Source organism: Macaca mulatta, chromosome 1, assembly GCF_049350105.2.
Source record: "Macaca mulatta isolate MMU2019108-1 chromosome 1, T2T-MMU8v2.0, whole genome shotgun sequence".
NCBI lineage: Eukaryota > Metazoa > Chordata > Mammalia > Primates > Cercopithecidae > Macaca > Macaca mulatta.
This window is the reverse complement of record NC_133406.1, coordinates 1188895-1216832: the sequence shown is the minus strand read 5'-3', so window position 1 is coordinate 1216832 and position 27938 is coordinate 1188895. Positions and strand designations below refer to the sequence as shown.

At 44.1% G+C, this 27938-nt stretch overlaps 1 protein-coding gene across 2 annotated transcripts; it reads left to right on the top strand.

Annotated features, from left to right (window-relative positions):
- Positions 1 to 1862: 1862 nt before the first annotated feature.
- On the top strand, positions 1863 to 25961 carry TRIM58 (tripartite motif containing 58). Of its 2 annotated transcripts, none has more exons than XM_001086222.5 (6): positions 1863 to 2450; positions 5369 to 5464; positions 9520 to 9750; positions 12687 to 12709; positions 12804 to 12904; positions 21796 to 25961. In XM_001086222.5, the coding sequence occupies exons 1-6, from the start codon at positions 2031 to 2033 to the stop codon at positions 22383 to 22385; spliced, it is 1461 nt and encodes a 486-aa protein (XP_001086222.2). In that variant the 5' UTR covers positions 1863 to 2030; the 3' UTR covers positions 22386 to 25961. The 2 variants fall into 2 exon arrangements, with proteins under 2 accessions (XP_001086222.2, XP_028704737.1); XM_028848904.2 differs by having other exon boundaries at positions 12807 to 12904; positions 21796 to 22605.
- The last annotated feature ends 1977 nt before the right edge of the window (positions 25962 to 27938 follow it).

The window sequence follows — 27938 nt, the reverse complement described above, 5'->3', positions numbered from 1 at the left end:
CTCCAAGAATCTACTCACTTTAATTATGCACTTAACCTTTAGGCAGGAGGCCTCAAAATCCTTTGCTCTGGCTGTCACCAGAGATCCAGCCCAAGACATTGTCCTTCTAATAAAGACCCACAAACCCCACAGGATCCCCAAGGACCTGAGTCATCTGGCCCCGCCTCTCGCTGCAGCCTTATCTGCTGCCACCATATTCTGGCCCAGCTTGCCAGCCTGCCTGGCTTCTCAGTGTCATCTGGGTATGTCTTGCTCCCACCTGCTGTTTACCTTGTACTCTTCATGGCTTCGGGGGGCACAGCCTCGCAGAGCCCCCCTTCCTGCTGGCCAGCTTGTGTTCACCTATCAGAGGTTAACTCAGAGACCTCAGGTGTCTGCCCCCCACCCTGCAGTCTCATTCAGAGTCCTCTGTTATATTCCTGCAGGACTGGTGAGCGACCTTCCTTGCAGTTATTGGTTTGTAATTACGTTTGCATGATTTCATATCCACCTCTTCTAGTTGATCTTAAGGCTCCTTGAGAAACGAGGTCCTACCTCTTTTCCTTAACATGTGTGTTTTCAATAACCGGTGCAATGTATGAGACTCCTGGCTACAAACAGACACAATGTGTGCTGAGGGATGGTTTGATTTGCCAGAGGCACACCCCACCATCACTTCAAACTCAACCACACTAAAGTTATTTTGCACAGATGCAGACACTGCCCCAGACTTGTCTACTTTCTGGACGACGTTGGAGACTTTAATGTACTTTATCCTGATTCAGTCTCCCATTGGATGAAGTAACATACTCTGTCAAATCATTTTGCTCCTGTCTCAGCCTCCCCCATCTGACAGGTACAGCACTGAGAGGCTAAGCTTGAATTACTCCTTCTGATGAGCATCTCTATAGCTGTGTCGTCTCCAAGATTGGCTTTGCAACAATCCTACAACACTTGTGTATTCCTTAGAGGACCCTCATTGAACCAGGCCAGATATTTATTTAAATATTTAGAATTATTTTTGGCTGGGCTGTAAACCTATAGTTATACACACCTATGCAGGCATCTTCCCGTGTCAGGTGGTGTCTCATTTCTTTATCTAGCGGTAATTAGTGCAAGAGAAAAAAATGAAGTTTGGAAAAAAACACTTAAAAAGTGATTATGCCATATAAAGAGGGAAAGGTTTTTAAGAAACGATTATGGTATGAGAGGACCATGGATAGCTCAGTATACAATGAAGGGGCTCAGAGGGTGGAAGGCGGGCGAGGGATGAGAGATCACCGAATGAGAACAATGTACACGATTACAGCTAACGCCTAGACTTTATGCAGTGTATCCATGTAACAAAACTGCAGTGGTACCTCAGAAATCTGCACAAAATCTACATAATAATGATGGAGGCCGGGCGCGGTGGCTCACACCTGTAATTCCAGCACTCTGGGAGGCCGAGGCGGGCAATCACCTGAGGTCACGAGTTCAAGACTAGCCTGACCAAAATGGTGAAATCCCCGTCTCTACTAAAAAATACAAAAATTAGCCGGACATGGTGGCGGGCGCCTGTAATCCCGGGTACTCGGGAGGCTGAGGCTGGAGAATCGCTTGAACCCGGGAGGCAGAGGCTGTAGTGAGCCGAGATCTTGCCATTGCACTCCAGCCTGGGCGACAGAGCGAGACTCCCTCTCAAAAAACAAAAACAAAAAAACAAAAACAAACCAAAAAAAGATGGAAGGAAGGAGGGAATGTAGCAATTCTCCAAATCTACTGACAGTGAAAATAGGAGATGACGAGGGATTCCAGTTAGAAATGCCCAGTTTCCTGGGTGTGTGTGTGGCGGGGGTGGGTGGAACCATAACGTTAATTTTACCCCCGACGTTGGGAGCGCCTGAGTGGTGGCTTTTCACCGGGTGTGGCTCGTCTGAGCTCTTGAACTGAGGCCAGCGGACACCACCCACCGGCGCCTGCTTTCCCGCAGCGTGGGCTCCTCCCCCGTGCAGACCGCTAGGGGAGACGGTGCGGGCGGCCGGGAGCGCAGCCACCCGGGGAGGCGGGCCATGGCCTCGGGGCCGCCCGGGGAGCGGCTGCGCGAGGAGGCGCGGTGCCCCGTGTGCCTGGATTTCCTGCAGGAGCCGGTCAGCGTGGACTGCGGCCACAGCTTCTGCCTCAGGTGCATCTCCGAGTTCTGCGAGAAGTCGGACGTCGCGCAGGGCGGCGTCTACGCCTGTCCGCAGTGCCGGGGCCCCTTCCGGCCCGCGGGCTTCCGCCCCAACCGGCAGCTGGCGGGCCTGGTGGACAGCGTGCGGCGGCTGGGGCTGGGCGCGGGGCCCGGGGCGCGGCGGTGCGCGCGGCACGGCGAGGAGCTGAGCCGCTTCTGCGAGGAGGACCAGGCGGCGCTGTGCTGGGTGTGCGACGCCGGCCCGGACCACAGGACGCACCGCACGGCGCCGCTGCAGGAGGCCGCCGGCCGCTACCAGGTGAGGCGCCCCCCGGCGGGGGCTGCGGGCGCTGCGGGACCGGGAAGCGGGCGACCGTCCGGAGCGGAGCCGCCAAGGCCACCCGTCTCCTGAGCGGCTCCCACGGCCGCTCCCCGCGCCGTCCCCGCCGCCCACGCGGCTCACTCAGTGTGGGTCTCCTTGCCTTGGCTGGGGTAACCCCCTTTGCGACACACAACCATTATTTTACACCGTCCGCTCCTCCCTCAAGCACTCTCCTGTCCTCGAACTCGCGCTGGGCTGGATTTTCCTGGTGCGGATAGTCTGGTCCCTCAGCTGGGCTCTGGTCGGGAGGGCTGTGGTCCAGTTCATTCTTGGTAACTACTGTACATCTATATCGTAAACTTGCCGTAGTAGTTCTCATTTGTGCAATGCTTTGCCTATGCACAGTGTTTACGTTAAATGAGTGTTGTCACCAAAGCAACCCACGGGTTTGGGCGTTGTTAGGAAGAGTGTCCAGCTGGGCACGGGTTCCGATCCCTCCAAAGCTCAGGCGCCCGTGCCTCCTGAAGTAGGAGAGGGTGGCCCGCGGGTGGCTCTCCATCAGCAGGGATTTGGGGACTTAGGATTCGAACATCCTCAATGAAGGGGTGCTTCATTTGGAGTGTAGCCCGGGAAGCTTAAAAGAGAAAGAAGAAAAACAAAATGGAAGTATTTGGCCCCCAAAGTGGCATCTGTGAAATTTCGTGTAGAATTCTTCCTACTGGTGCCCTTCAAAAGTTCTTGGGTGTTTTCTGAACACACTTTAATCCCAGCATGTAGAACAACTGCCAGCACAGAGGAGGTCTAAGTCGTCTTTAATCTACTGACATATTTAACCAAAGGACTATCAGTTGTGCTGTAGTGCATTGCAAATACTAGCTTTCTTAAAATTTTTATTTATTTATTTTGTTTTTTTAAATTAAGGTTTAGGATATTTTCCCCTTCCCTCTGGACCTAACAATATCTCTCTTGGTATGTCTTCTTGATTTTCATTGTCATTGGCGAGATGTAGGTACTAGGTAATTTCTAGTTAAACTTTTCTGCTATGTTCTTGCCTTTTTTTTTTTTTTTTAAAAAAAGTCCAGAAAATACCATACAGAGGATTGGTAGTGTAATATTTCTTTTTTTCTTTTTTCCTTTTCTTTCTTTTTTTTTTTGAGACGGGGTCTAGCTCTGTAGCTCAGGCTGGAGTGCAGTGGTGCGATCTCCGCTCATTGCAACCTCTGCCTCCCGGGTCCTGGTTCAAACAGTTCTCCTGCCTCAACCTCCTGATTACAGACAGGTACACGGCACCACGCCCGGCTAATTTTTGTATTTTTAGTAGAGACGGGGTTTCACCGTGTTGGCCTGGTTTTGAACTACTGACCTTGTGATCTACCCTCCTTGACCTCCCAAAGTGCTGGTGTTACAGGCAGCCCAGCCTCTAGGGTAATATTTCTAAAGGTATTCTCTGTATTTCCAGTAGTTCTTCAGTTAAATACCAAATAAATATTATCTAAACTCCTGAGCCTGTCAGTGATAGCTTTCTAGGGCCCTAAGTTGTGTTTCCATAGCTCTTGTCTTAACTAGCCAGGAAACCCAGCAAATTTAGCCGAATCACTGTTTTCCTAACTGTGCCACATCTCCTTGCTTTTGCTGATAGTTTCTTTGGCCTGAGGGAGCTCTTCTCTATCTACAAGTGTCAAAGTGCTTTCTCTATCTACAAGTGTCAAAGTGTTCATTCTTTGTAAACACCAAAACAAATGCCACTTTCCCCACTGGGTCAAATGGTATCATGAATTCTACTGTTATTTTATGTATAACAATTATAATATTCTCCTTTTAAAAACAATTGATGTGTATGTAGGATTTATTAAGTAACTTTGAGAATAGAATTTTTTAATTAAAATCCTGTTTATGTATGTATCTTTGTGGGTATTTTCTGTAAATAAAATACACATATTTACTTTTAGTGAGGGCCCTATCATTGAAGGAAGATTTAGTTCTCATATTTTTACTCATTGTAAGTTTACAACATATTGTATTTTTTCATATAAAATATGATAACCTCCCAAGTTCCTTCTGACCTAATAATACTACTAATACTACATTAATAAACCCATGCTTTATCATAAAGTAATCAATAACTTCAAGAAGTTGAAATATAGAGAGATATAATAGCATCACTCTTCATCCAAATACCAATAGATGACATTTCGTCTAATATTCTCATTTACATCAGCCCAGTTTTAATATATTTATTACCAGCACATTTTTTTCAAAATTAATGCTGTTTTGTAAAATATATTTATTTATTGGACATTATCATTGTATTTCTTGTCGTTAAACATTCTGTAACATCCTATTTTAATTCTATCCAGTTAATATAATTTTTTTCTCCCCTATCTTTAATGTTTTAGTTAGGTTATACTATTGTATATAACAATGCAGTGAGCATACTTTTAGATAACTATTTGATTGTATCTGGTATTGAAATACATTTAAGGAGCTAGGCATGATGGCTCACGCCTGTAATCCCAGAACTTTGGAAGGCCAAGATGGGAGACTCTCTGGAGGCCAGCAGTTTGACACCAGCCTGGGCAATATAGTAAGACCCCATCTCTACAGAAAACAAAATTAGCTGAGTGTGCCTTGAGTACTAGCTGCTTGGGAGCTGAGGTAGGAGGACCATTTGAGCCCAGGAGTTTGAGGCTGCAGTGAGCCATGATCGCATCACTGAACAACAACCTGAGTGACAGAGCGAGACCCTGACACTAAAACTTAAATACATTTATGTTTAGTTTTTAATGATATTGAACATTTTTTATGTGCTTTCAAGAGATGGTTTAAATTGATCTTTGTATTTCCTCACACATCTGCGTGATGTTAGGTACTGAGTGAGAGCATCTGTAACAGCTTTGAAATATCTTCCCAAACAGGTAAAGCTCCAGATGGCTCTGGAACTTGTGAGGAAAGAGCTGGAGGATGCCTTGACTCAGGAGGCCAGTGTGGGGAAAAAGACTGTCATTTGGAAGGTAAGACCGTGTTGGGGCTTTAGGAGGCTTGCCTGTTTGAAGGATCCAGATTCGGGTCAGTAATTCTTCCAACATCTTCCATTCTCCAGCACTTTTTTTCCATTTCCATATATGCCCAAGAACACCTCAGAGCCATCCTGGGTCATCCCTGTACCCTCAAATGATATGGTTCATTTTTGTTCTTTTTGTCTCTGTTGCTGTCACCCAATCCAAATTACAATTAAATAGCTTTGCTAGCTTGATCTTACTGTAAAACCCACTGCTGTATCCCTGTCGCCTAGAATAGCATCTTATACTGTCACTACTAGTTTGAAAATATTTGTTAGGTGAATGAAATAATGAATATTTCACAACTTTGTAACAGAAGAAGTACAGCCCAAAGTGATCATCTTATATACAGGGAAATAATCCGAACGTTCAGCCTTTTTTGATCATCTGTACATACACATATTCCATTTTTTAATACCTCACTAGCTCTTTTTATTCTATGTTTCATTCATGCACATGCATGTGAACATGTGTATACGCACACACACACAGTGATTCGTACACACACACAGTGATTCACACACACACACACAGTGATTTGTACACACACAGTGATTCACTCACACACACACACACAGTGATTCTCAACCTGAGGCGATACCCACACCCCCCTAGATACATTTTGCAATTTCTGGAGATGATATTTTTGGTTGTCACAACTGAGGAAGGGTGGGTACAGTGCACCTGTCATCTAGTAGAGACAGGAATGCAGCTTCACACCCTGTAGTCCACAGGACAGCTCCCATATCCTATGAGAAAAAATGATCTGTTCAAGATGTCAATAGTGTCAAGATTGAGAAACTATATATAGAAACTGTGTGTATAGTTCTATATATTCATGTAATATATTATGTAATATGATATATAGTAGGTTATACTCTACAGAATATTCCTATTCTTTTTCCTTTTCCAAATAACCCTTCTTTTCTGATGACTCTATATATTTATAATTATTTCCTTCTTGTTTTCTTTGAAAATTTAGTCTTATACTCTATCTTTACACAGATATTATATAAAGACTTTTTAAACTACATTTTTCTATATTTACTACATTACTAGATTACTATATATATACACATAGGGATAGGAAAAGATAACACTTATCCCAGAAGAAACATGTACATTAAGGCCAGGCATGGTGGCTCACAACTGTAATCCCAGTACACTGCGAGGCCGAGGCAGGAGGATCATCTGAGGTCGGGAGTTCAAGACCAGCCTGACCAACATGGAGAAACCCCATCTCTACTAAAAATACAAAAAAAAAAAAAAAAAAAAAAAAAGAGCCGGGCGTGGTGGCGCATGCCTATAATCCCAGTTACTCAGGAGGCTGAGGCAGGAGAATTGCTTGAACCCAGGAGGCAGAGGTTGCAGTGAGCTGAGATCGCGCACATTGCACTCCAGCCTGGGCAACAAGAGTGAAGCTCTGTCTCAAAAAAAAGAAGGAAAAAAGAAAAGAAAAATGTACATTATAGGTAAATAATTTAGATAGTGATAGGAAAGGATAAAAGTTATCAATATTAAATAATATTGATGTTAATAACTTTAGTACCTAACGTTACTCAGATGTGTGAAGAAATATTTAAACTTATTAACGTTGATACTGACAAACTTGTTCATCAATATTATTAATGAATATTTTAAAACTAGTAGTGACAGTATAAGATGCAACTCTAGATGATAGGGATATAGCCGTGGGTTTTGCAGGAAGAGCAAGCTAGTAAAGCATAGTTTGGATTGGGTAGTGGCAATCGAGATAAAAAGAGCAAGAACAAAGCTTTACAATATTAAATAATGTTAGTTATTTGCCTATAATATACATAGTGATAGGATGTACATTATTTAATATTGTAATATTGATGGATAATTTTTGTTCTTTTCAGGCTGAAATACAAGTCTATTGTTTTCAATCCTGGCCTGACCGTAGATCTATAAAATCAGAATGCCCATATTGGAGAGCTGAGTTCCTGCATGTTTTAAACCCTCTACTGATTATTCTTAAGTAGGGATGATACTGAGATCCCTGTTCTAAGCCAAGTAAACTTGCATGATCTTTACCATCAAGAATGTATCCATGTGAGCCAAATGCAGCAAGCACGTTTTTGGTCACAAGGTATTCTAAATACTACAAAACAACCCTTCCTGTTTCTCTATCTGCAGATATAGTTGTGCTCAAGAGGGTGGTGTGAAAGGAAGATGAATTGCAGGCAAATCGCTTCCCACCACACCCCCCTTCATGCCCCAGGTATGACTCAACTCTTTTCTAGTGGCTGGGTTTTTTGCCCCACCCCACGACAGCACAGCCTCTGATATGAAGAGAGCTTCTCATATTTACATGAGTTACACCTTTCAGGAATCAGTGTATGGAATTCAGACTTGCCTGATTTCAGAAAGAAGATGAAGTTTTCTGAATCTGGTGATTTAGAAAATGGTAGAAGGAGGTAGAGTTGGAAAATGGAAGGAAGGAGTTAAGTCTTAGGGGATATTTAGTTTAAAAAGGTGATAGCTTATGCCTTTCAGTCAAAACAAGAAGTTACCACGTTTAAAAACAGGCAGATAGGCTGGGCACAGTGGCTCACGCCTATAATCCCAGCACTTTGGGAGGCCAAGGTGGGCCAATCATGAGGTCAGGAGTTTGAGACCAGCCTGACCAACATGGTGAAACCCTGTCTCTACTGAAAATACAAAAATTAGCTGGGCATGGTGGTGTGTGCCTGTAATCCCAGTTACTTGGGAGGCTGAGACAGGAGAATCACTTGAACCCAGGAGGAGGAGATTGTAGTGAGCTAAGATTGTGCCACTGCACTCCAGCCTGGGTGACAGAGCAAGACTCTTGTCTCAAAAAAAAGATTAAAAAAAACCAGGCAAATGACTTCACCTACAAAGCAGTGTAACAGTGTAACAAAACTCCATTTGTACCTCATGAATATCTACAAAAAAGAAAACAAATCGATAAAACAGGACAGAGAATGGGAGGTACAGGTACTTTGAGGGAGTGATTTGCCTCTCCTACTCAGCTTAAAGTTAGTTTCCAATATACTTATCTCGAGAGAAGAAAATCTAGAAACTAAGCCTGGGATGAAGTATGTTCCTTCGGTCTGTTCAGAAACTGGAGACGCGAGATTCGGGTAGAAATCGGGGTTAATTCCCTGACGTGAACTCTGAACTCAGTGGCCTGAGCATTACTTAGTTGTTTCTTGGCTTTGTAGAGAACGTTAGACCTATGGTTGTTGGTTGTGTTCACTATTACCGTATTGTGAAACAGCGTGCATATTTTCTCGTCTCTCAGCCTGTTCTTATTCAAACAATTCTAGGTCTCTAACATTTCTTCATAATTCGGTTGTTTCTAATGGTTCTAGTGACTAATCGACTAGTAAATAGTAACCTGTTGTGTGACTGCTCTATGCCGATCACTGTTCTCGTAGTTTAATAGATATTCAGCCGTAATCCACATACTCTTCTTTTTCCCCACATTTTTTAAGAGATGGAGTCTTGCTGAAGTGCAGTGGTGCAATCACAGCTTACTGCAGCCTCGAGCTCTTAGACTCAAGTAATGCTCCCACCTCAGCCTTGTGGGTAGCTGGGACTACAGGGCTTACCACCATGCCCGGTCAGTTCATTTAATGTTTTTAGAGATGGGGTCACGTTTTGCTTTGTTACCCGGGCTGGTCTTGAACTCCTGACCTCAAGCAATCCTCTTGCCTCAACCTCCCCAGAACCTCACATTTTGTATATGGTACTGAAACTTCAATATAAAAGTGCCTTGCCCCCAAGCCTGTGGCAAAATGGGAACTCCAGTCCAACAGTGTTTTTTAAACTTAATTTGAAAACTCTCCTGGGCTACTTCTTATACGAATGGACTGCAGTCTGTGCATGTTGTTAGAATGCAGCCAGTCAGTCCACAGAGTTACGGATGCCAGGGAAGTCTGGACGTTGCCTTCTCCAGCACTGTCCTGTACTTGGCTGCAGGAGGCCGAGCGCTGATGATGTGATCCACTGTGTCACCTCAGGAGAAAGTGGAAATGCAGAGGCAGCGCTTCAGGTTGGAGTTTGAGAAGCATCGTGGCTTTCTGGCCCAGGAGGAGCAACTGCAGCTAAGGCGGCTGGAGGCGGAGGAGCGAGCGACGCTGCAGAGACTGCGGGAGAGCAAGAGCCGGCTGGTCCAGCAGAGCAAGGCCCTGAAGGAGCTGGCAGATGAGCTGCAGGAGAGGTGCCAGCGCCAGGCCCTGGGTCTGCTGGAGGTGAGACCGGGTGCCAGAAAAGCAGGCAGGTGTGAGACTGAGGTGACAGGGACTAGTACAGTGGCTTTCAGAGAGACAAACACTTTGGCGTTTATGTTCTTTAGGAAAAGGGCACCCTCGAATTTACTCAGAAGGCAGCTTAAACACCCTAGAATTTACTCAGATGCCATTCCTGGCATCAGAATCATGAGATTCTAGAGAATCATATAGTTTGAGTCTGGCATGGTGGCACTTGCCTGTAGTCCCAGTTATTAGGGAGGCTGAGATAGGAGGATTGCTTGGGCCAAGGAAATTGAGACCAGCCTGGGCAACATAGCAAGACCCTATCTCAAGAAACAAACAGACAAACAGCATATAGTTCGTTTTAAGGACTAAAGAATTTTTAAAATTAAAATTAATGATTTCTGAAAATTTAAACAGCTAGGAAAAGGACAGGCTACACTCTGCTGGCTGAGAAGTAATTCCTAAAACCTCAGAGTCAGTTTGCGGTTTTTCCATGATGGCATTGCTGTTTTTCAGGGATGGCTAACCCAGAAAGTCTGCATAACACATTTTAGTGTCACTGGCCAGAAGGATAAATAATGATTTAAATTGTCCAGTTGAAATTGTTATATTGGATTGTAACGCAAACATTGATTTCCTGGCCCACATTGCGTGCCCGTTCCAGGCATGGTGAGGAGGGATTACGTGGACTCCCGTGCAGCTTCCTCCCAGTCTATTTGGGATTAGAGAACAGAAAGATGAATAACATTGAAAGGGAATCTTTGTTTTTAATCCTCTGTGAAGACATCATATCCCAAGTGAACAGGGAAAGCCAGAGCTGTTGATGGATCCATGTTTTCTGGATAGAACCAATGGCAACAGAAATTTATCTGGGCCAACTTCTATCTCCTCCCCAATGACTCACTCAGGGGATTCTAAACTAAGTGATTCATGTTTTCATTTAACAGCTGACCCACAGATTCTACCTTTTCTGACTCAGTTCTAGACACTGAAATTGCCATGAATATTAATAATCATATTAACTCTCTGTATAATATTTGCAAGTACAGTTACTAAACAGTACTGATTACAAGGCAGAGGACCATGAAATGAATTTGTAAAACCGTTTGTCTCATTTTATCTTATATATGTTAAATTTATATTTTATTATTATTGCTGTGCTCATTTCCTTGTTAGCAAACTAAGAGTAAGAAGGAATTTTCCAAATAGCAGACAGCAAAACACAAGAACTTTGACAGTTTCTTTTCTTTTCTTTTCTTTTTTTTTGAGACGGAGTCTCGCTCTGTTGCCCAGGCTAGAATGCAGTATGCAGTGGTGTGATCTTGGCTCACTGCAACCTCTGCCTCTTTGGCTCAAGCGATTCTCCTGCCTCAGCCTCCTGAGTAGCTGGGATTAAAGGCGAGTGCCACAGCACCTGGCTAATTTTTTTTTTTTTTTGCATTTTTAGTAGAGATGGGGTTTCGCCATGTTGGCCAGGCTGGTCTTGAACTCCTAACCTTAGGTGATCCGCCCACCTCGGCCTCCCAAAGTGCTGGGATTACAGGCGTGAGCCCCTGTGCCCGGCTTGACAATTTCAACAACAGTATTGCTCTGCCCACCTTGGCCTCCCAAAGTGCTGGGATTGTAGGCGTGAGCCACCCCGCCCAGCATGGGAGGGTATATTCTTAAATAAGGTATCTTATCTATCTACTGTTTCATAAGGGCGGGATCTCACTCTGTCACTCAGGCTGGAGTGCAGTGGCTCAATCATAGCTCACTGCAGCCTCAGTCTCCTGGGATCAGGCAATCCTTATGCCTCAGCCTCCCAAGTAGCGGGGACTAAAGGTGTGCACCACCATGCCCAGCTAATTTTTAAAAAATTTTTAGTAGAGATGAGACTTCATTGTGTTGCCCAGGCTGTATATTTTTATACTTTCCTTTCTTCCCTGGTACTAATAAGCTACATTTTACCCCCGAAGGCCAAGACCGAGGCCTGACATTCCCATACAGGGTAAAGCAAATTATTTCCCTCTTTTATGCCATCAAAACTTATCTGACTGGCGACTGTTTTGAAGGGGAGAGGGGAAATGTATCCCAAATACAATTATTAATATAATAAATGTATCACAGATATATTTATTTAATAATCTACTTTGAGAAAGTAATGTTAGTAGTTATTAAAGGCTTCCTTTATTAATCTACTTAGATAACCTACTCATAGGAATAGCTCTGGTACGTTGGTTCAGAGAATTAGGAATTTATAATTCCTATGAAGACATTTAGGGAAACATTTTGTGTCTTTATTTAAGGAACCCATCCCTGCCCCTCAGATAAATTCTGTGAGTACTTAGGATCTATTTTATCCTGCTCCGTCCGAATTACCTGCAGAATGTTACTCTGTTACAATATCCAAGTGGCAGAATTATTAATTCAGAAGATAATTAAATTGATAGATGTTGCAGGAATTAACCTAAAATTTGTATAGCTTTAAAGAAAAGCGATTTGGCTGGGTGCAGTGACTCACGCCTGTAATCCCAGCACTTTGGGAGGCCAAGGTGGGCGGATCACCTCTGGTCAGGAGTTCGAGACCAACCTGGCCAACATGGTGAAACCCCGTCCCTACTAAAAATACAAAAAAAAAAAAAAAAAAAAAAAAAAAATTAGCCAGGCATGGTGGCGGGAGCCTGTAATCCCAGCTACTTGGGAGGCTGAGGCAGGGAGGTGGAGGTTGCAGTGAGCTGAGATCGCGCCATTGCACTCCAGCAGCCTGGGTAACAAGAGCAAAACTCCATCTCAAAAAAAAAAAAAAAAAAAAAAGAGATTTATTGTCCCCTATAATTTTGTCTTAATAATGTTTTCCAGTAATTTCTAAGGAAATTTTCGTGGTGTCCTCAGTCTGACTGGGAAAAGCAGTTCAGAGTCCAGCTTACACTGTATTTTTCTTTCCTTTTCAGGGTGTGAGAGGAGTCCTGAGCAGGTATACGTGCTTTCTAGTTGGTGAAGGGATTGGGAGAGGCAGAGGAGCTGGTGGAGAGCCCTGCTGACCTCTGTGGTTTCTGTGCTCTTCCCAGAAGTAAGGCCGTCACAAGGCTGGAAGCGGAGAGCATCCCCATGGAACTGAAGACAGCGTGCCGCATCCCTGGGAGGAGGGAACTGTTGAGGAAGTTCCAAGGTAGTTTGCATCTTAGAGACTGGGAAGTAGGCTGCCTGGGGTTTGCCTCGTATTGCAGTTTATCACTGTGCCAGTCAGTTGCAGTGAGCAACAGCACCTGAAGTCTTAGCGGCCCAGATCAGCAGAAGCTTGTTTTGAGGGTGTGCTGTTGGCAGAACCTGAAGTCTTAGCGGCCCGGATCAGCAGAAGCTTGTTTTGAGGGTGTTGCCGTTGCTTTGTTCCTGGGTGTGGGGACTTCTGTGCCACATTGTCTCACTCCAAGACCCGTGCTGACAGAGCTCCACCTCCCTCGCGGTGCTGGGAGCCGTAGAAACGGGCCAGGTGATTGAAGAGATGGGGGAAGAAGTTGTCTTACAGAGTCAATACAACACCTCACTTCTGGTCACCAAAATGTGTGGGGATTTCTCCCCGCAAACAGCCAATCTGTTCTCCAGCACATACTCCAGCCAGATGTCCTTCCATGCAATTTGATTTTGACACTATCTACCTGGAGATAGCACCAGGTCCTCCGGGTTGAGGGCCTAGTCCCACAAGACTGACCCCACTTCACGTGCCAGCCACAAGCACAGGTTGTGGCCTGTGATTCTGACCAACTGACTGTAAATTGGGGTTCCCACAACCCCTTCTTGAGTTCACTTGATTTCCTGAAAGAGCTCACAGAACTCAGGGACACATATTTACTCATTTATTATAATGGGCATTACAGAGGCTAGAGATAAACAGATGGAAGAGATTCCCAGGGTGAGGTTTGTGAGAAAGGGTACGGAGCTTCCACACCTTCTCTAGGCATGCTACCTTGGGAACCTCCACGTGTTCAGTGATCTGGAAGTCCTCAGGACTCAGTTCTTTCTTTTCTTTTTTTTTTTTTTTGTGATGAAGCCTTACCCTGTCCCCAGGCTGGAGTGCAGTGGCACCATCTTGTCTCACTGCAACCTCCACCTGCCATGTTCAAGCGATTCTCCTATCTCAGCCTCCTGAGTAGCTGGGATTACAGGCATCTGCCACCACACCCGGCTAATTTTTATATTTTTAGTAGAAACGGGGCCTTATCATGTTGGCCAGGCTGGTCTCAAACTCGACCTCAAATGATCTGCCTGCCTTGGCCTCCCAGAGGGCTGGGATTACAGGCGTGGGCCACCGTGCCCCGCCAATGAACTCAGTTCTTTTAGGTTTTTATGGAAGCACTTTGTAGACGTGATTGATTAAATCATAGGCCATTGGTTTATCAACCCACCCTTCAGCCCGTCTCTCTTCAGAGGTAGGTGGGAGCATGGCACTGAAAGTTTCAAGCCTCTAATCACATGGTTGGTTCTCCTGGCAACCCACACCCATGGGAGGCTTTCTGGGGGATCACAAACCATAAGTCATCTTAGTAGCATGCAAAAGACACTCTTGTCTTTCTGGAAATTCCAAGGATTTTTAGAACTATATGTCAGTAAACAGGATGTAGACAAAATGCATACTTCACAGTATCATAGGCATGGTGACTGTAGACCAAACAGATACTTCCCAGTATCATAGGCATGGTGACTGTAGACCAAATAGATACTTCCCAGTATCATAGGTATGGTGAATCCTGTACCGTAGACCAAATACACACTTCACAGTATCATAGGCACAGGGACTCATGCACTGTAGACCAAATACACACTTCACCGTATCATAGGCATGGTGACTGTAGACCAAATACATACTTCACAGTATCATAGGCATGGTGACTGTAGACCAAATAGATACTTCCCAGTATCATAGGTATGGTGAATCCTGCACCGTAGACCAAATACACACTTCACAGTATCATAGGCACGGTGACTCATGCACTGTAGACCAAATACACACTTCACAGTATCACAGGCATGGGGATTCATGCACTGTAGACCAAATACACACTTCACAGTATCATAGGCATGGTGAATCCTGCACCGTAGACCAAATACACACTTCACAGTATCATAGGCATGGGGACTTATGCACTGTAGACCAAATACACACTTCACAGTATCATAGGCATGGTGAATCCTGCACCGTAGACCAAATACACACTTGACAGTATCATAGGCATGGGGACTCATGCACTGTAGACCAAATACACACTTCACAGTATCACAGGCATGGGGATTCATGCATTGTAGACCAAATACACACTTCACAGTATCATAGGCATGGTGAATCCTGCACTGTAGACCAAATACACACTTCACAGTATCATAGGCATGGGGACTCATGCACTGTAGACCAAATACACACTTCACAGTATCATAGGCATGGTGAATCCTGCACCGTAGACCAAATACGCACTTCACAGTATCATAGGCATGGGGACTCATGCACTGTAGACCAAATACACACTTCACAGTATCATAGGCATGGGGATTCATGCACTGTAGACCAAATACACACTTCACAGTATCATAGGCACGGGGACTCATGCACTGTAGACCAAATACACACTTCACAGTATCATAGGCACGGGGACTCATGCACTGTAGACCAAATACACACTTCACAGTATCATAGGCATGGTAAATCCTGCACCGTAGACCAAATACACACTTCACAGTATCATAGGCATGGGGATTCATGCACTGTAGACCAAATACACACTTCACAGTATCATAGGCATGGGGACTCATGCACCGTAGACCAACTACACACTTCACAGTATCATAGGCATGGTAAATCCTGCACCGTAGACCAAATACACACTTCACAGTATCATAGGCATGGTGAATCCTGCACCGTAGACCAAATACACACTTCACAGTATCATAGGCATCGTGACTGTAGACCAAATACACACTTCACAGTATCATAGGCACGGTGACTCATGCACTGTAGACCAAATACACACTTCACAGTATCATAGGCATGGTGACTCATGCACTGTAGACCAAATACACACTTCACAGTATCATAGGCATGGTGACTGTAGACCAAATATACACTTCACAGTATCATAGGCACGGGGACTCATGCACTGTAGACCAAATACACACTTCACAGTATCATAGGCATGGGGACTCATGCACTCCTCTTAAAGGCATCCATGCTGAATTGGGCATGTGGCCTTCCTGAGATTTCATGGCTAAGCCAAACTCTCAAGGAGACAGTGTAGGGGGCAAGGGAAAACTTTCCCCTTTCACTATGAATGTTTGCTGAAAATTAATTGACCAAAGACAAACAGGAACAAAGGCATAGAAAAAGTTTAACATTCAAAGCACAGCAGAATCGCAGGAGAATAATTACCCAGTAACTCAATGGGATGCGGATGCTTATATACCCTTCTTTATTGGAGGAAAGGGAGATGGGGAGGCGTGGATGATTTTAGAGGGATAGTAAATGATTTTTTGGTGGATTCATTGGACTTGGAGTACGTACAGTGGCTTGGGACAAAGTCTGTTGAAAAATCGACAGTGGTTTGTGACTGAAGTCCGTCCAGGTGTGTTGACAGACTTGTCTGTCTTCCTGCAGTATGAACTAAATTAATTAAAACACAGGGACTTTAGGCAGATAAATGAGTGTTAGAATAAAGCTTCTTCCAGTGTGTGCTCGTCTCCAAGGGCCTTTAATTTAAAATAAGGGGCATACCGGGGTGCCATATTTTAGGGTAGAATTCTCTGGTCTCCTTCGGTGGGAGAGTGTACCATGCCCAGAAAAATGAGGATTGGTGTATTCATGAGCAGTATCAGAATCACAGCCACCCATAGAATCTACATGTGGTTAGAACAGTGGGCTCAAAATTGTAGTTCATCTCTTATTAGCTGTGATATGAGTAACGTTAGTTCCAGTAGATTTACATTTCCTTGTTTATAAAATGCTAAAAATGTTTGGAGGACAAAATGAAACATTTGAAAGCACCCCACCTCCTAAAAGTTATCAATATGAAAGCATTGCAAAGTTATTAATTAACATGAAGTTTGGTTTAATGTATTGGCTGAGAATTTGATGAGTTGCTTGAATTAGTGAGTCAATAAAGCCAAAAATATTGTCAATTATTTTTATGTAGGAATAAGCAGTGTCACAAAAAATTAGTCTGTTCAATCTGATTATATTATTCTTTAAAACAGTATAGATTCAGTATTGTTTAAAATTTCATTTTAAAATCTAATTTAGCCCAAGTAATGAAAACTGACTATGTCTAAATAGTGGCTTCACTACTTACAGGGAAAGAGTGTAAAGTCCCTTAATGAGAAAATCCATCTCCGCAGCATAGTACCCACATTCTCCTGGGTAGATCAATGTATACTAAATGCCCGACTCGATTAAAATCATCATGGCACCCTTAGACTCAGTAACCTCATATCCATATTTATTTTTATTGAATGAAACAATTCAAAATGTTTTATTAATTCTATCTCATCCATTCTTTTAAACATTGGAATATATCATTAAACAACAACAACAGCAAAATATGCTACAATCCATAGCTTTGTGTTGCAGATACGTACTTAGCAAAAATACACAGGCTGTAAGAGGCTGATACAGAATATTGAATAAAATAAAAAGGAGTATGAAAAGGGTAATGAGAAGTTCTGGTTTTGAATAAGGTGACCAGGAAGGACCTCGCCCCGTGGGGATAATGCAGCACATATATGATTTGGAAGTAAACACTCAGACAGCAGAAATGAGTGCTGAGGCCTGACATGGAGGATGGCAGGTGTGTTCCAGGAGCTGTGAGGATGTCAGTGTGAGGAGACTGTGGCAGACTAAATGACAGGAGGGTCAGAGAGACCACGGAAGGGCTGGATAGGCAGGCCACTCTGAGCAGGATACTTTATCCCTGAGTGAAACAGGACGTCATTGAAAGTTGTACCTAGAAAAATAGTTTGATTGGACTAATGTTTTATGAGGATCACTTTGTATGGTTTCTTGTAAGTAAATTACGGAGAGGAGAAGATTACATGGGAAAAGCAGTTAAGGGTCTTTGCAGTAATTTGATGAGAGATGATTATGTGTTGGAACAGATGTTATTACGGAAGGTGCCGCAAGATGGACATATTTTTGTTATACACTGAAGGCAGAGCTGTTAAGATTTGCTATTGGATTACATATGATGTGCTATTAAAAAGAAGAGCTATGAATGATTCCAAGGTTTTGGAGCTTGCAAACTGGCAAAATGTGATTGCCACTTCTATTGAAGAGGAAAGCTACAATTGAAGCAGAAGAAGGGGTTGGGGTTTGGACACATGGATGTTGCGATGAGTGCTAAATATCCACATGTTTCTATCAGGTGGGCAGATGAGTGTACAATAGGGATTTTCAGGGTAAAGTTCAAAGCTAAGCACATGCATTGGGAATCAGTCAGCATATGATTGGAATTTTATCAAAGCAATGAGCCAGTCAACCCCCGGGTAGATAGGGAGTGAGGTGAGAGAGAGAGAAGAAGTCCAAGTCTTGGGACCATAGGTTTCTCCAGTGGTGGTGGTGGAGGAGAAGAGAACAGCAAAGAGGATGAAGGAGTAGTGAGCAGCGAGAGAAGGGAAACATGGGTGAGTGCTGTCTGTGGAAAAGGGAGATTTTCCAGCACAAGTGGATTCTCAGTAGTGTTGAGAGATACAGAAAAATCATTGAAGACGAACTCTGGGCCAGGTGTGGTGGCTCACACCTGTAATCCCTGCACTTTGGGAGGCCGAGGTGGGCGGATCACCTGAGGTCAGGAGTTTGAGACCAGCCTAGTCAGCATGGAGAAACTCCGTCTCTACTAAAAATACAAAATTAGCCAGACATAGTGGTGCATGCCTATAATCCCAGCTACTCGGGAGGCTGAGGCAGGAGAATTGCTTGAACCCAGGAGGCGGAGACTGCAGTGAGCCGAGATCACACCATTGAACTCCAGCCTGGGTAACAAGAGCAAAACTCCATCTAAATAAAAAGACAAACTCTGACAAATAGCCATTCATCAACACGCAGGTCCCTGGGAAGATGGACATGAGCAGTTTGGTTGGGGTGTGGTCACATCATGATGAAGAATTGAGTTCAGGAGAGAAGGGGTAGGGAGAGGAATGGGGTGTAGACCATGTCAAAAGCCATTTCACAGATCTCTTTTGTTAGAAATGAAGCAGACAAATGTGCTGGAGCAGGCATGACATGGGAATACATGACTTCTGTTAAATGCACAATCCGTGGAGACCTACCTTTCCATCTCTGTTATTTACCTCTAGAGTTTGGGAAGACCACATGAACTCTTTGACTCGGAATCTACTCTTGTGTAATGTAGGGATGACAATGGTGACCCTCAGGGTGGTTATATGAGTTAATAAAAATAATGCAATATGCAGTTATGTGACCACTCAGGTTGGGTATCAATAACAGTTCACTAGGCTGGGCGTGGTGGCTCACACCTGTAATCCTAACACTTTGGGGAGGCCGAGGCAGGTGGATCACCTGAGGTCAGGAGTTCAAGACCAGCCTAACCAACATGGAGAAACCCCATCTCTACTAAAAATACAAAATTATCCAGGTGTGGTGGTGCATGCCTGTAATCCCAGCTACTTGGGAGGCTAAGGCAGGAGAATCACTTGAACCCAGGAGGCGGAGGTTGCAGTCAGCCAAGATTGTGCCAGTGCACTCTAGCCTGGGCAACAAGAGTGAAACTCTTATCTCAAAAATTAAATTAAATTAAAAAATTTTTGAAAATTCACTAGGCTGGGCATGGTGGCTCACACCTGTAATCCCAACATTTTGGGAGGTTGAGGCCGATGGATCGCTTGAACCCAGGAGTTCAAGACCAGCCTGGGCAACATAGTAAAACTCCATCTCTACAAAAAATACAGAAAACTGGCTGGGCATGGTGGTGTACGCCTTCCCAGCTACTCAGAAGGCTGAGGTGGGGGGACGGCTTGAGTCTGAGAGGTGGAGGCTGCAGCGAGCTGTGATTGTACCACTGCACTCCAGACTGGGCAACAGAGCAAGGCTCTGTCTCAAGTAAAAAAAAAAAAAAAAGTTCACTAGAAGTGTTTAAAGGCAGGTAAGTATAGTGGTAGTGGCAGTAGTGGTAGTAGTAATAGCAGTAATAGGAAGAGTAGTGCAGTAGTAGTAATAGTAGTAGCAGTAGAAGCAGTATTCTGATATTAAAAATCAAACTATATTAACATGTTAATCTGATTTTGCATTGCTATAAAGAAATACCTGAGGCTGGGTAATTTATTAACATAAGGAAATGTGGTTTGTTTTGGCTCATGGTTCTGCAGACTGTACAGGAAGCATGGTGCTGGCACCTGCTTCTGGTGAGGCCTCAGGAAACCTACAGTCAATGTGGAAAGCAACGGGGGAGCCAGCGTATCACATGGCAAGAGGGAAGCAGTGAAGTGGGCAAGTGCCGGGTTCCTCTTAAACAACCAGCTCTTGCATGAACTGATAAAGAACTCACTTATCACCAGTGGGATGGCATTAAGACATTCATGGGGGATCAGCGCCCACGATCCAGCACTTCCCACTAGGCCCCACCTTCAACACTGGGAATCACATTTAAATGTGAGACTGGGAGGGGATACACACCCAAACCATATTATTAATTAACTTACTATTTATAAGCAATGCTAATAAGGAAATCCACTGAATATTTTACATCCCCCCTTCACTGAGGTTTCATATCTAGATGTATTTATTTATTATGTGTATGGGTCAAATGTCTCATCAATCTCGCTGGGACTTCAGAGTATCAATATTTTTTATTGTTACATAATGAATAACTACAAGCTTAGCTGCCTAAAGCCATACCATTTAGTAGCTCACAGTTCTGAAGATCAGACATCCAGGTAGGATCAGCTGGCTCCTCTGCTTAGGTTTTCTCAAGGCCCACATATGGGTGTTGGCCAGGCTAGGCTTCTCTGTAGGTCTGGGGAAGAACCTTCCCTCTAAGCTTATTCAGGTTGTTGGCATAATACAATTCCATGCAAATGCAGTACTGAGATTCCTGTTGTCTTGCTGGCTGTTGGTTGGGGGCGATTCTCAGCTCTGGAGATCACTCATTTTTCTCCTCATATGACCTTTCCATCTTCAAAGCCAGCAAAGAGATATCAAATCCACGTCTTACTGACCTTTCCTGCTGCCACCAACCCAATAGCCAGAGAAAACTTTCTGATTTTACAGAACTTGTGGGATTAGATTAGACTCACCTTGATAATCTCTCTCTGGTCATATAGTATAACATACTCATGAGACTAACACCATGGTGTGAAGGTCATGGGGTTTATCTTAGAATTCTGCCTACCACAGTAATATAACTTTGAAAGTAGTGGCTTAATATTAATAAAATTCTCCTATAAATTTTTAAGAAAAGAATTCCTAAGAGGTTTGTAAATTTTATGTTAAATGCAGAAGATCCTCCTAAGTGCACCCAAATGCTTTGGATGTAAGCCAGACATGGTGGTGTGCACCTGTAGTCCCAGCTGCTGGGGAGGCAGACACAGGAGGATCTCGAGTCCAGGAGTTTGAGGCTGTAGTGGACCATGGCTATGCCCATGAATAGCTCTGCACTCCAGCCTGGGCAACATAGCAAGACCCTGTCTCTCTCTCTCTTTCTTTCTCTCTCTCTCTCTCTCACACACGCACACACACACGCACACACACACGCACACACACACACGCTTTACATGTAAATGAAAGGAAACTAAATGATTATTTACTTGGTTTGTCATCATCAATAGTTGTTTTTATTGAGGAAGTTAAAGAGTTCTGGATTATGCAGAGGTAACAGTGGAATACACCAGAAAGTAATAAAGAATAATAAAGTAATAAAGAAGATTTCACCTGTAAGGCGAAATACTGATTTGTTTTCTCTAGGCGTTGTTAGAGAGAGAAGTGAGGAGCTCTGGGACTATTCATTTCCGTGGTTTCCTGAGTTTCTACCTTTCTTTCCTTTCACCTGCTCCACCATGTTCCTTCCGCAGTGGATGTAAAGCTGGATCCCGCCACGGCGCACCCGAGTCTGCTCTTGACCGCCGACCTGCGCAGTGTGCAGGATGGAGAACTATGGAGGGATGTCCCCAACAACCCTGAGCGATTTGACACGTGGCCCTGCATCCTGGGTTTGCAGAGCTTCTCATCTGGGAGGCATTACTGGGAGGTTCTGGTGGAAGAAAGAGCAGAGTGGGGTTTAGGGGTCTGTCAAGACACGCTGCCGAGAAAGGGGGAAACCACACCGTCTCCTGAGAACGGGGTCTGGGCCCTGTGGCTGCTGAAAGGGAATGAGTACATGGTCCTTGCCTCCTCATCGGTGCCTCTTCTCCTACTGGAAAGTCCTCGCTGCATTGGGATATTCTTGGACTATGAAGCCGGTGAAATCTCATTCTACGACGTCACCAATGGATCTTATATCTACACATTCAACCAACTCTTCTCTGGTCTTCTTCGGCCTTACTTTTTCATCTGCGATGCAACTCCTCTTATCTTGCCACCCATGACAGTAGCAGAGTCGGGAAATTGGGCATCCAGGGATCATTTAGATCCTGCTTCTGATGTAAGAGATGATCATCTCTAAAATTCTGTTCCCAAGATGCAGTCCCAGCCTAGCAAACGTTCCTGGAGTGGGGTGAAGGATATCAATATACTAAGTTTTAACAGATACCCCCATTTAGGTCAGCACTTGATTCCTTGTTGCTGCAAAATATTTCCATGGGACAAAAGAGGGAATACGCAATATTTGCATATGGGAAGATTATAGAGCATAATAATTTTATAAATGCAGCAATCTCAACCTCTATTTCTAGATCACAGTTTCTTGATGAGTCTTCCTTCAAATTAATGACCTTGGATTACATAAGGATTTCTATACCTGCATTATAATTTGTTATTCCTTTCAACATCCTTGTATTCCAAGTCTTCCATATAAGAATTAGACATGGCAATTCTTAAACTGATTCAGAATGGTCTGATACTATTCCAGTATCACATCCATACTTCTGTTTCTCCTCCTTTTCCTGATTTTTCTTCTCATTCTCTCCTTCCCCCCTCTATCTCTCGTTCCCTGTCACTCTCTCTGTCTCTCTCTTGTTCCTTATTTTTTGTTTCTTACCTCTTACTGTTTAACCTGTTGCTTCCTTCTAGATTAATACATTTAGAGCCATTCCTTTATACAGTCACATTTCCTATGACTTTACTCAATTACTTTTAAAGTCCTTTTTATTCTGGGACTGATTTTTAAGAATTACAAAGCTCATTCCTCTGAATCTAATATCACTGACTGCTAGACTTTTTCCTTTTCTTTGGATACCCTTTAGGAATTTATCAGAATTTTCATTCAACTTGTTCTTTAATGTAGATATTTATTAGTTTTAAGACCTTAAGGCTGGGCACAGTGACTCATGCCTGTAATCCCAGCACTTTGGGAGGCTGAGGTGGGTGGATCACAAGCTCAGGAGTTCGAGACCAGCCTGGCCAATAGGTAAAACTCTGTCTCTACTTAAAAAAAATAAAAAATAAAAAAATTAGCTGGGTGTGGTGGCAGGAGCCTGTAATCCCAGCTATTCGGGAGGCTGAGACAGGAGAATTGCTTGAACCCTGGAGGCAGAGGTTGCAGTGAGCCGAGATCATACCACTGTACTCCAGCCCAGTGCGAGACTCCGTCTCAAAAAAAAAAAAAAAAAAAAAAAAAAAACCTCAAACAACACTTCTCTCTCTCTTTTAGCTGCTTGTTATGGTTCCCATATGTGGAACAATTGTACTGGCCTCGCAGTGGTATGGTAAATATTTAAGGTCATATTTGATATTGCTGGTTTGAATTCAGCTTTTCCATTTAAATACATTATAATAATGATGAAATGATGATAATATTTAACTTATTTTTAAAGTATATTCTATACCTTTCCAACAGAAGTTTTAAAAGTCATTTAAGGCTAACCTTGCTGCCTTCTTTGTATCACTGTCTTCTAATAATTGTTATGGCCGGGCGCGGTGGCTCATGCCTGTAATCCCAGCACTTTGGGAGGCCGAGGCAGGCGGATCACGAGGTCAGGAGATCGAGACCACGGTGAAACCCCGTCTCTACTAAAAAAATACAAAAAATTAGCCGGGCGTGGTGGTGGCGCCTGTAGTCCCAGCTACTCGGGAGGCTGAGGCAGGAGAATGGCGTGAACCCGGGAGGCGGAGTTTGCAGTGAGCTGAGATGGCGCCACTGCACTCCAGTCTGGGCGAAGAGCGAGACTCCGTCTCAAAAATAATAATAGTAATAATAATAATAATAATAAAAATAATAGTTATACAAATGCTAAAATGTTTAAATGGTAACCAAATATTAATTAATGGCAAATTATTTCACATTATCTGACAATAATCTGCAGAAGGTTTAATTTTCCTCCTCAGTTTGAAGTTCAAGATGTTTTTCTCTTCCAGGGAGATTTTTTCGACTGACATCTTTAACTTACCTTCCGATCATATTATTAACGTAGCCTTCTTCCTAGATTTTTTAAATTGATCATGAGCGAACACTTCTACTCTCTGTGTTAGATTTGCAAACAGAGGGAATAACGCATCCTCATGTCCCTCCTCTTGGTGTTCCGCGGGCCGGTGTGCCCTAGCCCTCCCTCGTGCAGGGTCTGTGTAGGGAAGGTGGCCTTCAGCTCAGCCACAGCATCCCTTCCCCCAGGGATCAGGAGGGTGGCCTGAGATACCCCTTCCATGGGGCACCACCCATTCACTGAGACGGGGAAACCCTGGGTGGGAGGGAGAACACGTCCATGTGTCTTCTACTCTCTCCATAGAGTGGAACGAGAGGCCCAGGAGTATCCATTTCCCACCGTGTAGCCCAGTACTCTGGTCTCACTGTCTCTGCTGAATGCTGTCTCACTGTGCATTTTATTATGGTTTATGTCAGTCAGTAGACCTATGTGAGTCTTCATCTCTTGCATTCTTAGGTTCACAGTTTTGTGTGTCTCCTGTAATGACCTCTTTCCCTTTCCAACTCCTGAAAGGTTTCCACTATTTCCTCTGGAACTTTGTTTCATTACCAGCAAAATCCTCTACATCCATACCCATTTCCTGGCTTTCCCTCTCCTTTCCTCTGAATGCGTCTTTTATATTCAGCTGTCCGCTTGATATTAAAATAGACATTTTAAACTCAATTTGCCTAAAACTTAACCACAAATTTCTCCCCAAGTCTCTTCCTAACTGCAACCACAAAAACCACAGGCTGCTCCCTGTCACTGGGTGACAGCTCCATTCTTCTGATTGCTTAGGCCAGGCGTCCAACTGAGTGCTTTCTTGACTTCTGCAGCCCACATCCAGTCCATCAGCAAGCCCTGTTGGTCCTACCTTCAGAATATGTCTGGCGTTCAGTTGTCCTGGCCACCCTGCTGCTGTAACCATGGTCGGAACTCCATCCTGCCACTCTGGATTATGACTTTCGTTTCCTCACAGTGGTCCTGCTTGGGCTCTAGGCCCTTCCACTCCTATTCTCTCTACAGCAGCTGGGCTGATCCTTTTAGCACCCAAGGATATGTTGGCATCACAGTGACCCAGATGGTGATACCATCACAATGATGAGTGAAAGTCAGAATCCTCACAGTGAACCCGCAGGCCCTAGAGGTTCTGAACCCCCATCCCTCCTCTGATTCTCTCTTCCTCCCCCACTTCCCTTTGCATTCTGCTCCAGCTGCCCTGGCCTCATGGCTGGGTTTCCACCAAAGCAGGCGCTTCCCATCATAGGGCCGTTTCCCCCCGCTGTGGCTTCTGCTTGAAATTCCCTTTTCCCTGATGTCCCTTGACTCATTATTCCCTTTCTTCCTTTGAGTCTTCTGAGATCCAGCCTCTCAGTGATGCCGTATAACCCTACTCACCCCAGAGCCCATCCGGAGCTCACCTTTCCAGTTGCCCTTGCTGGGCTCAGTGGAGGCTCTTTGTTCCCCATAGAGTACGTGTCATCTAGTGTACTATATTGTTCTCTTATTTATTAGGCTTGTTTTATTTATTTATTTATGTTTTGCCTTTTGTGCTAAATGTAAACACCACAAGGGGTGGTATCTTTGTCTCTTGACAATGATACGTTCAGTGTTTCTCAAGCACCTCCAATGCTGGTTTGTTATCAATCTGTATTTTTTGAATAAATAAATGATTGACTATCTGGAGAGCAAAATTGATGGACCTGAAAATGTTGTGTGAGATGTAACATAGTATACTGATATAACAATAATAATTGGCCAATAAAGTTTAATTCCAAGTGCTAAATTAGTAAAATTTTGGGGATAGAGAAAAATTGAGCAGAAGACTTAAGTTTGTAAACATGATGGATTTTGTGACCTGATAACTTGGCATGTCCAGGCCTAGTCCCATTGAACCCCCTGTGGTTTTGATTCCCCGTGACATCACAGTGACACCTTTGCATTATGCTTTGTCTCGTACTCCATAAGCCACCTCGCAAAATGGTATCGTCACTAAAAATGTGAGGAACTTTCTATAAACTTACCTAGACTAGAAGCTTTAAAAAAAAAAAAATTTCATGTTTTATGTACCTTTCTTTACCTAAACAATATGGTGCATCCACGCCATCTAGAAATGGGGTGTCTTGGGTCTGCTCTCCTCATCACTTCCCTATTACTGTGCATTTCTCTGTTATATACATTGGGCTTTTTTTTCTATCTCAAATCATAATTTTTTTCTTTCTGACATATCCTTAAGGACTGCTCTGACAATTACCAGTGAAATTCTTTTCTTCTCTGTAAAAATTTGAACACCAACCCTGGTAGAGCACAGTGGCTCCCGCCTGTAATCCAAACACTTTGGGGACTGAGGTGGGAGGATTGCTTGAGACCAGAAGTTTGAGATCAGCTGGGCAACAAAGCAAGACCTGGTCTCTACAAAAAAATATAAATTAGCCAGATATGGTGGTGCAGACCTGTAGTCCCAGCCACTTGGGAGGGACTTGAGCCCAGGATTTCAACTCTGCAGTGAGCCAGGATCACACCACTGCACTCCAGCCTGAGTGACAGAGTGAGACCCTGTCTCTTGAAAAAGAGAAAACTAAAAGAGAAAGTCCCCAACACGAGCTTCTAGCCTTTTCTAAGCTATAACCCTCCAGAACTCTGTCTACGTATCCAGAAGACTGGGTAATTTATTCTAAGAACTAATCAGCTCAGTAACTCCCTGATATGGTTTGGCTTTGTGTCCCCACCCAAATCTCATGCTCAATTATAATCCCCAGTGTTGAAGGTGGGCCTGCTGGGAGGTGATTGGATCATGGGGCAGTTTCTCATGGTTTAACACCATCTCTCTTGGATGAGTTGTTGTGAAATCTGGATGTTTAAAAGTGGGTGGCCCCCCAACTTTCTCTTGCCCCTGCTTTCGCCATGTAAGGCAGCAGTTCCCACTTTGCCTTCTGCCATGAGTAAAAGCTCCCTGAGGCCTCCTGGAAGCAGATGCTGCCTTGCCTCCTGCACAGCCTGCGGAACCGTGAGCCAACTAAACCTCTTTTCTTCATAAATTTCCCGGTTTCAGATATTTATAGCAGTGTGAGAACAGGCTAATATACCCCCAGGTCCCCCTCCTCCAAATCAGGTGACTGGTTTATCAATTTAATAAACTTTTTAATTTTTTTTTTGAGATGGAGTCTCATTTTGTTGCCCCAGCTGGAGTGCAGTGGCATGATCTCGGCTCACTGCAACCTACACCTCCCAGGTTCAAGCGATTCTCCTGCTTCAGCCTCCCGAGTAGCTGGGATGACAGGCAGTCACCACCACACCCAGCTAATTTTTGTGTTTTTAGTAGAGAGGGGGTTTTACCATGTTGGCCATGCTGGTGGTCTTGAACTCCTGACTGCAGGTGATCCGCCCGCCTCAGCCTCCCAAAGTGCTGGGATTACAGGTGTGAGCAACTGTGCCTGGCCTTAAACACATTTTTCTAGCATGTTGAGAAGGCCCTGAGTGAAGAGGACTGGGAGGAGGAGATACACGGAGCGATCAGGAGTGGGAAGTAAAATAACCTCCTTAGCCAGCGGAAGTAATGGAAAGCACTTAGACTGGTGATTGCAACCCCTAGAATCCCAGAGGTCCGAGAACTGGGAACACTGGGATCTAGTCAACCTGTGTGCCCTCCAAGCACCGAC